The sequence below is a fragment of the Phodopus roborovskii genome, unplaced genomic scaffold, assembly GCF_943737965.1.
Source record: "Phodopus roborovskii unplaced genomic scaffold, PHOROB, whole genome shotgun sequence".
NCBI classification, from domain to species: domain Eukaryota; kingdom Metazoa; phylum Chordata; class Mammalia; order Rodentia; family Cricetidae; genus Phodopus; species Phodopus roborovskii.
In genome coordinates this window covers 27,396,709-27,409,289 of record NW_026126447.1, presented here as the reverse complement: position 1 = coordinate 27,409,289, position 12,581 = coordinate 27,396,709, and the positions used below count along the sequence as shown (strand labels likewise).

Below are 12,581 nucleotides of genomic sequence, written 5' to 3'. Positions count from 1 at the left end.
TGGGTCCATGGTCTAGCTGCTGCTGGGGTTTGTCTGTGGCTAGTGTCATAGAAGTCATGTGAGGTGAATCATCAGAAGGCTATACTGAACTGGTCCCACCCTTCACTGCCCTGGAAATGCTGGCCTTGCCTCTTGCTGGCTACTACAGCAGGCCTCTGCACTCCCCACCCCTCACCTCAGGCCAGGATGAACCTACACTAAGGGCATGTGTGTGGGGGAGCTGACGATGCCCCTGTACCCAAGGCAGGTGGCCCCAGTGGCTTGATCTGACCTGCCTGGCTAACACTCAAGCCTGAAATTGGATCTTGGGTTGATCCAACCTAGCAGCTACCCCAGGTAGGTCCTCCTGGATCTTGTGAAGAGACTGGTCCTGTGGAAGACTCAGGATGGGCACAGGATACTCCAGAAGAGCTCTGATGAGGATCCAGTGAGGATGGTGTACCAAAAACCAGAGGCTTTAAACCAGACCCATGACTCAATTGCAATGAACAGTTGCCAATCAAGCTGGTGGGACAAAGGGTCACTACATGACTCCAGTGCCATCAGGACGTCTGAAGAGATGACGGAGAGTTAGGAGAAAAGGAGACGCAGGGAGTTTTCTTTTCCTAGTGTGGTTTTTGTTGTTTTTGTTTATTGGGGTTTTGTTGTTGTTGTTTTTGTTTGCTTGCTTGCTTGGTTTTTTTTTTTTTTCTTTCATAGGGGGACTCAACAGGGATGGGGGGATATGGAGGGACTGGGAGGAAAACAGAACTGGCGTACACAATGTGAGACCCCCGAAGATTCAATAAAGAAGTTTAAATATATTTGGGGAAAAACTGTTTCTTTGCTGAAAAAGTACAGATAGTCTTCTTGTGATTGCCTAAGTCAATCAATACAGTATGAGCCTTGTTGTCATTGTATTAGGTATTATAGGCAATGTAGAAATAATTAAATATATACAGAATGATGTGCATAGGTTCCATACACATATAAAGACATTTCATAAAGGAAAAAAAATTTAACAAATTGAACAACAGGATTTCCAGGCACAGAGGACTCTGGGAAGAAGAAGGGAGGAGAAACCAGGACACATACCAAGCAGTATGGGCATTACAAAGTAAAGGTAACTGAGCCACATAAAAGAATGTAGATTAGAAAAAATGGGTTAATTCAAGTAATAAGAGCTAGTCAGAAATAAGCCTAAGCTATTGCCAAGCTTTCACAATTAGTTCATCTCCGTGTCATGGTCTGAGAGCTAGCTGGTGGGAGAGAGAAAGACTTGCAACAGCAAACCTTTTATTGAACTATTTACTATGCAAGATGTTTCTCCTTCTAGAAGATCAAAACATGGCATTCAAAAACCTGGGGTCTAACTCTTCAAGAGGAAGGAAGCTAGGTTACTTTTAGCATGCTTGGGGATGCTTCTAGATGCAGTCAACTGATCTCAGCTCCTGCTGCCATTGTGTAGAGCATCCATGATGGTTTTATTGTATTCTGCAATCTGCTTCATCACATTTTTAATAACCGGCTGGTAATCACTCTCTTGACTCTTGGTTGCTATGACTAATTACATAGTTAAGGAGGAACAATTGTCAGTAGAAACAGTAGTCTGTGACTCAGAAAGGAACTGAAGCAGACTGGGTATTTGTCACAGTGAATGTAGACAGTACAGAAAAAGTACAACTACAATAATTTTAAGATAGAATCTTATTTTAACAAAACAGAATTTGAAACAAAAAGGCCAAATAAAACTTATTTTTAAAAACCTCACTTGCAGTATAAACACTTTTGATTTTTTTTTTTAAATGTCAGGTTGCCCAATCTAGTTCTACTCTCAGAACAATTGAGCATTTGGAAAAACTCTATTCTCTGATTTTCACAGAGAATTTTAGGCAAGTCTCTTAGACTTCACTGTTTCAAAGTCATGTGGATTTATGTTGCATAAAGCTGGAATGCTGGACTTTTAAAAATCCCATGAAGATCAAAGTCTGCCTTTTAAGCCAAGTTGCTTACAATAGTGTGATTAGAGTTTCTATGGCATCCTAACTGTATGTAAGCTGAGGTGTTTGCTGCCCCTGAAGTGAAGTTTGGTTAACACCCTAAAAGAAAACCTATGGGATCACAGAGTTAGGATTTTGTTCTGAAAACAGATATCCTGGAATAAGTCAAAGGGAACAGGAAATAAATACTAGAGAGACATTTGTTATGACTTCACAATGTATGCATGCCCTCAGCAAATGCTGCCTCTTAGATAGAACAACATGAAAGATAAGATACAAGTATCATCTGGTAGAAATAAGATGCCATTAAATTGAGAATAAATAACACGAATAAACTCAAATTTCTTATGATTCTGACTGGTCACCCTTTGCTGTCCAGACAGTCAAGTTTTAGCATTATAAATAACTAACATCTCTATAACTATATCTAAACTCTATGAGTACAAACTGTTTTAGAGATGATAAAAATTAAGGCTTAAACCAATCAAGAGACCTGTCTGAAGACTGTAGCTTACCAGTGACAGAATCAACATTCAAAAATTGGTTTTTGGATATTTTGTTTTGTTTTGTTTGGTTTGGTTTTTCAAGACAGGTTTTTTCCATATTGCTTTGGAACCTGTCCTGGAACTCTCTCTGTAGACCAGGCTGGCCTCAAACTCACAGAGATCCGCCTACTTCTGCCTCCCGAGTACTGGGATTAAAAGCATGTGGCACAAATGTCTAGCCAGCATTCACAATTTGATCATCTGACTCTATAATGTATGCCCTTAACCACAATCCTATATGATGATGTCATTCTCCTCGTTGGGTTAATTCCCAAAATCAGGTTGTTTTTTTTTTGTTTGTTTGTTTGTTTGTTTGTTTGTTTTTTTAATTTTTTTTCCCATAGATACTGAGTAAATTCCTTGTAACTACCGTAGAGCAGAAAGTGATATGAGTCTTTATGGCCCCTGTGTAATTAGTTCAAAGTTTTATACACATCAAGTATTTGGAAGGACATATTAAGCCTGTTTAAAGGATACACTCTTTCATCACAAAATTATTTTGCTCGAGGTGCTGCCACTTCCTCTCCAAATTTGTAAGCTAGAAACACAAAAGGTGAATGTTAACTGATTCTCATATTCAAAATCATTACACATCCCTTCAAGAGGGTATGCAAAATAATACTCAATTTTAAATCATACCAATTTGTTGCATTCTAGTAAATAAAGTGAGAGTTGCCAGAGAAGAAACTCAGGTTATATTAGATCATACAATGGCTATACTTAGGGAAATGCTAAATTATATAAAAAGTTTTAGTTTGTTTATTTTAATTAAAAATAGTAAAAATGTTTACTATGTCAAACACTTCAAGTGAATTTATGACTTTCTGTAAAATAACTTAAAGGAAAATGTGACACGACGGGAATCTCTCCTTGAATTCTGGAAGTCTAATGCCACAAAGGTAATATATATTCTAAAACTGTCAAGGGTTCAGCCTTATAGGAAAAACTTCCTTATTTCCAGAGTTAAGTTTCCTGTCTCGTTTCATGGGCTATGATAAGAGCGGAGCTGCAGTGTGAAGATTGTAAGAGAGTCTGTGAAAAGCTGGCACCGCTACAATAATTTCTGCATCAACAGGAAACGAATGTGGATATTATATTGATGGTTGCTTCCTCAGAAGACAATTTCACTGTTATAGAATTAAATTGTTTTTCTGATTTAATTAACCTTGTAACTCTGGGTTACGGTTTTTCTTTTTTAGGATACACATAGTTTCCCCTAAGCAAACGACTGTCTGAAAAAATGAAACACTAAAATAATAACCCCCTGGACATTTCAGAGATATAATGGACATTTAAAAAAACACACTAATTGAAGAAGCAAGAAAAATGTTTCTTCTAATTCTCATGTAAGAATTATTTTCAGGGTGCACATATCTATCCAATTGTTTCCTCCAGAGAGATAAATTTGAATATCAGGATGAAATCACAGTTAACAGTATATAATGCATGGTCCTTGAACTAGGACTTGTTAAATCAAATGTATCTGTCAAAAATGAGACCTGGAAGTTAGGATGTCCCTTAGGGAAGCAGTCAGCACATTTTGGCAGTAAATCTTTAATAACCTTTTGCAAAGTCAAGTACCAGACATATTCTTTTTTTGTTCTCATATGGCAACAAACCTCGTAAGTGCTGTACAAGGAAGAACCAAACCATATCAAATTCCTTTCACATCCACATTACTGACTTGCCTTGATACTTACCATTAAAGTAAATGCCAGTTTTAAAAATCTTGTTTTCTCTCTATAACATAATATGAAATTATTTATATTTATTTGATTTGATATAGGATTTGATTTAATTAGTCAAGATCAACAAAATACAAAAATACAAAAATTATGGCTTATGTTATTATGATTTGGGAAAAAAGCAACTAAGCAATGGTATCTGCCCAGTGCCTTACATTATCTATGTAGTAGAATAATGCCAAAAATTAAAAAAAAAAAAAGGCAGTCTTTTTCCCTACAAACTATTTCAGACAACATAATATATTTACAAAACTTTTCTTATGTTTTCCTCTTACACTCCTCTCCACTCAGCAAATTTTTACATTGTCAATTACAAATCCATATTTAGGCTTTTATATTATGAAGTAGAGACAGACAGACTGACAGGGAAACCAGATACATAAATTAGTGCTTTCTAAACTTTAATAGTTACTGCAAACTCTTATAAGAGTCTCTTTCTTTCAGTAGAAATGTAAAGTATCATATCAAACAGTACGTCCATACACTGTGGTATGGGATTTTTTATTTTTTTTTTTATCTTATTGGGTCTTTTGCTTATATATAATGGTTTTCAATCTTGTAATTTTATGGGGTGTGTGTGTGTGTGTGTTTTTTTTTTTTTTGTGTGTGTGTGTGTGTGTATGTGTTTATACGGGCGCACATGCACGCATGTGTGTGCATGTGCACACAAGTATGTGTTTTGCATGCTTTTTCTTTGTTTTTTCCTGTTTGTTTTGTTTTATTCTGGTTTGTCTGTTTTACTTGCCAGTTGGTTTCTAAAAAAGAAGTAAGGAAGAAATAAAGTTGAGTGGGTAGGGAAATAAGAAGGATCTGGAAGGAGATTGGGGAGGGAGTCATAATCAGAATTTATTATATGAAAAAAAATTTCAATTAAAAAAGGTGCCTATGCTGTAGTAAATAACAGCCCCAACCCCTCACAGAAGCACTCTTAAGGTCAGTGTTTTTATAAAAATGTTCCAAAGTAGGACAGGGATGGTTAGGGAGAAGGGTTTCAGTGGAGGAGGAGGAAGAGGAGTGTGTGGAAGCTCCAGATTTGTATGAAATCAGAGAACAAAAATAAATGAGAAACAACACAAAGTCCCAAGCTAAACACACAGGAAATGTGTATATATACATATATGTGTGTACACATAAATGTATATATGTGGATGCCTTGAACACATGTTTTACTCATTTCAAAATGACAAGAAAATCTGTCATTGGAATTCATGTTATTTGTAATATTCGTAGAGTTTCACCAGTAGTTAGAAGTTTCTGTTTAGTTTTGATAAATTTTAAAGCAATTCCCTAGAGTGGCATAGTGGTCATGCCCAGGAGAGCACATTTTGTAAAACTGGCCTTTCATAGGGCTTACTGAAGGAATAAGGTAGAAATTAATTCTAAGTGTACTAAAGAGAGAATAGTACAGAATTTCACTGTTTCAAATCCAAAACAAAAGCAAAAACTGGAAGGCTTATAAGGCAGGTCTAAAACCAAATGAAACAGGAACAAGAACGAAACAGTTTGGAGTAAAAAACACAGACTAAGAACAAGACAGACAGCATGAAAGGGAGAGGGTTTCAAAGTGAGCTTGGATGCTCTTACCTGGGCGTGTGTCTCATTTTCTTGCAGTTGTGTTTTCAGGGTCTCATAATCTGTTGTCAGCTTCTCCATTGTTTTCTTAAAGGCATTTCTGTAGGTTGACAACACTGTTCTTTCTTGATGCAATTTCTAGATTGATCCAAATAGTAATACATAGAAGTTAAGAGCAAATGTCTAGAAAGCCAATATAGAAATCTTAATGGTTTTATTCTGCAAAATTCTACCAGTTATAATTACTTTAAGACTTATTTACAAAGATAGCTTTTGAATAATAAGCCATGGGAGTAGTAACTGCATTAATAACGCAATAGATTCTTCCATATATATCCTGACCCCCAAGAATTAACTTTAAAATAAGGCAAATGGCAATGGAGAGATGCTGAAATGGAGCCCTATAATCTAAATCTTCACTCGGCAAGGGCCACAGGTTGGAATGCTCTGTGTACTTATTTTTTTAATTTTTACTTTCTTTTAAAACCTCTAAGTCTCTTTAGATTACAACTATACATGTAACAAATTTTATTACTTCTTCTTAGGTTGTCTTTTAAATAACAAACTGAAAGTATTAAGTCCTATAAAGTACATACGAAATAAAGCCAATCAAGGAAAAACTGGGGGGTAGGGGGGCTGGGAATGAAACTCACTGGTGGAGTGCTTGCCTAGCACATGAGACCCTGGTTTTTACCCCAAGTAAACCATGCACAGTAGCAAAACCTTATAATCCGTCCAAGGATCAGAGATGAGACAGAAAGAAGTTCAAGGCCACCCTTGCTACAGAGCAAGTTTGAGACCAACCTGCGATATGAAAGAAGGGGGAAGAAAGAAAGTCAGACAGGAAGAGAGAGAGAGAGAGAAGGAGGGAGAGAGAGAGAGAGAGAGAGAGGGAAGAAGGGAGAGAGAGAGAGAGAGGGAGGAAGGGAGAGAGAGAGAGAGAGAGAGAGAGAGAGAAAGGGAGAGAAAGGGAGAGAGGGGCATAAGGAAGGAAGGAAAAACCAAGTGATGATTTTCAAAGATTGTGTTGAGCATTTATTTACCTTCTTCTTTTCTTCAGCAGATGACTTTAAAGATGCCAGGTCACTGTATGTCTCCAGGTCAGCAGTCATTTGTTTAATTTTGTTTTTCAGAGACTGCTGTTCCTCTGTCATCTTACTTTCCAGAAGTTCCATTTTCTGCAGATCCAGCTGCAAACGCTGACTGTCTGAGGCATAAGAATTTAAGGTAATAATTAGTAAATTCGACTCCTAGTCTAGTGCCTTATGTTTTTAGAGCCTCTGCTCACAACATTTCAGTCACCTGACCAACATACAATTTTACTACATATGTTTCTTTTTAAGGACATTTTATTTAATACATATTCATGAGTATTAATAATTAACTTAAAGCAAACAGCACTACACCTTATTTGTGAATGGAGCATGTTTAATGTACATTTTCTTCTGAAGGTATGTAATAAACTTGCCCTTAGGAACACACTAGACAGCACATTAGCTTAAAAAGCATGATTAGGGAGAGGGGAGAGGGATGGAAGGAAAAGGACAGGGAGAGGGCATGGTACTAAATACCCAGAAAAATACTTAACTTTTGCAATACAACTGAACAAATGGGAAGGTCAGTGCTCCAGAGAAAAAAATTGTGTAACTTAGAGGCAAGAACACACGGCAACCCAGAACAAGAATAGAAATTCAGTATAATAGATATGAAATTCCACTAACATTCATTTGAAATGAGAATGAGTAAGAAAAACAGTGCTTTAAAAAAGTCACTGATTTTTAAAGGAATTTGTAGATTATGGGGATGGCTCAGTGGATAAAGTGCTTACAGTATAAGAAGGAGGACCAGAGTGTGGATCCCCCCCCCCCCGCCCGGGCCCACAAAAATGGTGGGAAGGCATGGCAGCTGCCTCCAATCCTAGCACTCAGGGGGCAGAGACAGGGAATCCAGAATTGGCCATCTAGATGAACCACAATTGGCAAATCCGGGGTTCACTGAGAGACCTTGTTTCAATCAAGTAGAAAGTAATTGAGGAAGGTATCTGCCGTCAGCTTTGGGCTTCCATATGCACACATGTGTACCCACACACATACAAACACACAACAGTAATTTTTAAAAAGGATTGTTATACAACCAAATATTTTAAAGTTGGTGTAATTAAGCTACTATTCCTTGAATGTTTCATTTATCCCTTTCAGAGTTTTTACTTAACAATATTGAAATACATATATGTACAAGATTTAAATGTTACCATAGTTTCAATTTCAAGCTAGGCACATACTTGTTATCCTGGCATCCGAAGGCTGAGGCAGGAGGGCTCTGAGTTCAAGGCTTGCCTGGGCAACATAAGATGATCTCAGAAATCCAAAGCCATAAAAGTCATAACTTGGATTCATACCCCCACTAAGGTTACAAGCAGTAATAATGAGGATAAAGTGCTGAACAAGTTACCAAGGCTTATAAGGGATCTTAATAATATAGATAGGAAATGTGCTTAGCTATCACGCAATTGCATAAATTTAAGTGCAAATGCGACTTGGATATATATACTCAGGAAATACATTTAAGAACTATACAAACTGAGAAAGGGAGCACATGTGTGGTTGGTATAGAGTAAAGTTTATCTCCCTTTTGCATCAGGTCCTATGAAAAGCTGAAAGCGTCTCCAAGAGAAGAGACAGGAAGAGGAAGCAGTCTAGTTCCTTCTGATATGCTATGAAGTTACAGTTTACCAAGCAGTGTGTACAGAGTAGCAAAATCTCAGGAGGAGCCACTCTGACCTGGGGAAATGTTTCTGAAATACTCTGCCATCAGCACATTTGTTTACTCCCCAGAGTTTCCTTTCTAAAAATATAAATAAAAACTACTGCTAGCAAGATTCCTTGCCTGTATCCTGCAGTATAAGTGTTTCTCAATCTATTTGTATTATTAATCCCCATAGGAAATTTTTGTGGGCTTGTTTTTCCTTTTCTCAATCACAATCATCTGACTGGCCTGATACGGTTTCTTTCACCCTTTCTCTTAGAAGTAATGTTGCCCCTTGAGAGCACTCCATTAAGAGACACAGAGTGGAAAAAAAAGTCACATGGGTTCCAGTGATAATCTCAAAGATAGAAAGGGATGCAATTCACAGAAGGGCACTACTGACGTACATTATCTCAGATTATCACAAACTTCTGGTGATTTTTCAGATAAAAGAAATATCTGAAGTGTGGGGAGTGATATAAAGAAAAGAAGGGATAAAGGAAGGTAGGTTTAAAAAACAAACAAAAGAAATGGTAGATGAAATAAATTAAAAGGCAGAATTCAAATCTTACTAAAGAAAATATCCAGAAAAAGAGAAACTTTACCATAGTGACAGAGTGTATTGTTCAGTGTTCATTCTTATTCAACTGTACCACTGAAGAAAGCACAGAGACTAGTTTTCAAAAGGAAATGTAAACACAAAGCATAAAGCTGTGTAAAAAAATACAGTTCTAATCACTAACTTTGCTTCCTGGTATTTATATTTGCCCTTAAGAAATGTTTTTCAATGGCTGTTGCACTGAGATAACTTAAAGAAGGAAAAAGCTTGTTGAATTAACATCAAACTTAGATAGCTGACTATATAGATGAATTAATTAATGTAATTTCTCAGTTTATGAAAAAGAATAAAGGTTTAAAATACTCAAATTAACCCAAAAACATAAAAGCAACCTGAAAATTGATGAGTGGATAGCAACCTAAATATTGTTGAGTGGATAAAGTATAGAATATATGTGCAATGAAATATTACTCAGCAGCCATACAAAAAGGAAATTCTGCCCTATGCTACAAAATGGAGGTACCTTGAGTCTACTATGTTAGCAAAACAAGCCAGTCAACACCACCACACATTATGAATGTACTCATATGAGGCATTCTTAGGAGGCAAAGTCACAGAAACAGAAGTAGAATTGTGAGTGCCCAAGTTCTGGAACTCTGCTGTACAACTGTATAGTCATGTGCATACAGTAAACACTACCAGACTACACATGTGAAACTGGTTAAGATGGATGGATCATCAAGAAAATAAACAACACACAGTGCTGGAGGGAATGTAAACTGACAGAAATCAGTGTGGAGGTTCCTCAAAACACTTAAAATTACACTGAAGGACTGAGTCAACAGTTACAGAAGTACTTGCACATCCCTGTTTATTGCTGTACCATCTGTAACAACTAAGAAATAGACCAGCCTGGTACCATCAACAGATGAAGAAATAAAGAAAACATGGTACATTTATACAATGGAATTTTAGTTAGCCATCAAGAATAAGATCATACATCTGCAGGACATTTGGTGCTACTAGAGATTATGTTACACAAATTAAGCCAGATTAAAAGAGACAAATAGCATGTTTGCTCTCAGGTATGCTAAACTTACATCTGTGTGTATGCATATATAGGTTTTAAAAGTATAAAGGGATGGATGGGCTGGGCAGGTGGCGCACGCCTTTAGTCCCAACACTTGAAAGGCAGAGGCAGGCAGATCTCTGTGAGTTTGAGGCCAGCCTGTTCTATGGAGCGAGTTCCAGGACAGAGAAACCCTGTCTTGAAAACATATATATATAAAGGGAAGCATGTGAAGGGAGGAGGACGTGAGGGAGATGGGGAAATGAATGTTAGAACCATAACATAACATATATACTAACTACTTAACTCCCACAGCAAGATTTGAGACAGTGCTGAGCTATTATTAAGTACATGAATATTTCCATAATAAAAATCATGAATAGTCAGTTCAGATCAGAATAAGTCGTACTGCCAACAACATTTAGGTTTAGGGAATCCCCAAAAAGTATAGTTATTCTATTTCTATTTCTAGTATACTTAAATTGTGTGTGTGTGTGTGTGCGTGAGTGTGTGTGTGTGTGTGTGTGTGTGTGTGTGTGTGTGTGTGCGCATGGCATGCACTGAGAAAGCATGTGTTTGCCCATAAATGGGGAAGCTAGCTGTTGACCGCAGTTATCCTCCTCAGCCACTCTCCACCTTATTTTTGAGACAGGGTTTCTCACTGAACTTGGAGCTCAACAATTTGGAAAGGCTAGCTAGATTGTCAGTAACTCCAGAGAACTGCTTGTCTCTACCACTGGGATTTCATACATGTTACCATGCCCAGCTTCAAGGTAGGGAGTAGGGATCCAAATGCAGGTCCCCCTTGCTTGTAAGCACTTTACTGACTTAGCCATCTCCCCAGCTTGGACCCTTAAATACACAAATAAGCAAACATTAAGTCTTCATTTTCTCTAAACTCATTACCTACCAGCATAAACCCAAGAAGACCAAAACAGCTAATTCAGTCACCACACACCATAATAAACACTCAGAATCTGCCAGTACAGAAACCCAAGATTCCATATGAATTTGTTTATAAGTTTACTCCTTGTATCTGATCACAACCTATGTCACAACTTGACACATAAAGCTTTTTGATCCCTTGAAATAGGTTTAATCTAAATTAAAATACTATACAACCAAAACATTATAGAGTATAGATTGAAATATCAATTTCTAGGGTATATTGATTAATAAAATTAAAATTCATCTGTCACTCTTAAGTTTTTAAAATATGACAAACAATTATAATTAAGCATGTGGTTTGCATGCCATTTTCCTTGGTCAGTGCTGTGCTACTGAACACAGCTAAGATTATTTCAGCATCACTGGCTCTCGAACCCTCCTCAATTATGATGCATTTCCATACTATTTCTATGAAATCTTATTTCATTGCCTTGTAACTGTCCTTCTACCAGGACGAGTCCCTTCAGGAAACAGATCTGACTTTGTTTTTAACCCTTTGAATCATGAGATTCTCCCTGGCCAAACTCTAGTCAGGACCTGAGAATTCTTTTCATCTAAGCTGCACTATAAGAACTGACTGCTTAAAGGAAGCTGTGACTGAGACTAGTACCAAACACTGTGAAAGAACATCATATTTCATATACTATATGTCTTGCCCTGCAGAAAAACCAAAGTTCAAAATGTGAAATAGAATTCTCAGTTCTGCATGTTGCTTTTATACCACTGTAAAATCACAAAACCTACAGACCAGGCCCTGGCACTGTAGGTCAGCAGTCGGGCAGATCTCTAGTACCACACACATACATACACAAAATGGTACATCAAAACCTTCATAAGCTGTCGACTCAGTAAATACTGTTAAACGAATGACATCTCAATGTCCAACTAGTAGGTCCCTGGGTAATTCATTTAGAATTCTCAGATTATAATTAGATCTTTCCTTATGGGACTTTCAAAGAACTCAAAAAGAATGAAACTGAGTTTTGAAGTTCCAATTTGCTATAGAAAAAGTAGAGTATGAACTCATAGCTACTGTTCTTACCTGAGGTCAAATTCCTGGCTGTTGTCTGTGACTTCTGCATTTCAGTTGATTTAAAGCTAAGGTCATCCTGCATCATCTTTAGCTCTTGGTTGGTGATGGAGGATATCTGTTTCATACGATTTATATTCTGTATTTGCAGAGAAACACACAGAAGATTTAGCTTTCTTTAAAACTACCAAAACCATAATGGATGAGATGCTTTGACTATTATTTTTAAATATACACTCGATTTTGATGTTTTATAGAATGCAGTAGGATTCAGTCATGTTTTCACATAAGTTCACAATTTTTTCACTTGCTTTATTAAACTGAATGAAAAATTAGCTACACAGTTTGAAAAACTAAATGCAAATTTAATACACTAAGCATACTGAAAG

The 12,581-nt window shown here is 37.0% G+C and overlaps 1 protein-coding gene across 2 annotated transcripts in view; it reads right to left on the bottom strand.

Moving 5' to 3' along the window:
* Positions 1-776: 776 nt before the first annotated feature.
* Positions 777-12,581, bottom strand: part of Ift74 (intraflagellar transport 74) — a 62,613-nt gene continuing 50,808 nt past the window's right edge. For both annotated transcript variants that reach the window (XM_051188180.1, XM_051188181.1), the window contains exons 16-20: positions 12,205-12,331; positions 6,885-7,048; positions 5,854-5,979; positions 3,002-3,062; positions 777-1,542 (exon numbers count right to left, since the gene is read on the bottom strand). In XM_051188180.1, the coding sequence (XP_051044137.1) occupies positions 1,424-1,542; positions 3,002-3,062; positions 5,854-5,979; positions 6,885-7,048; positions 12,205-12,331 (597 nt within the window). In that variant the 3' untranslated portion in view covers positions 777-1,423. The remainder of the gene's footprint in view (positions 1,543-3,001; positions 3,063-5,853; positions 5,980-6,884; positions 7,049-12,204; positions 12,332-12,581) is intronic.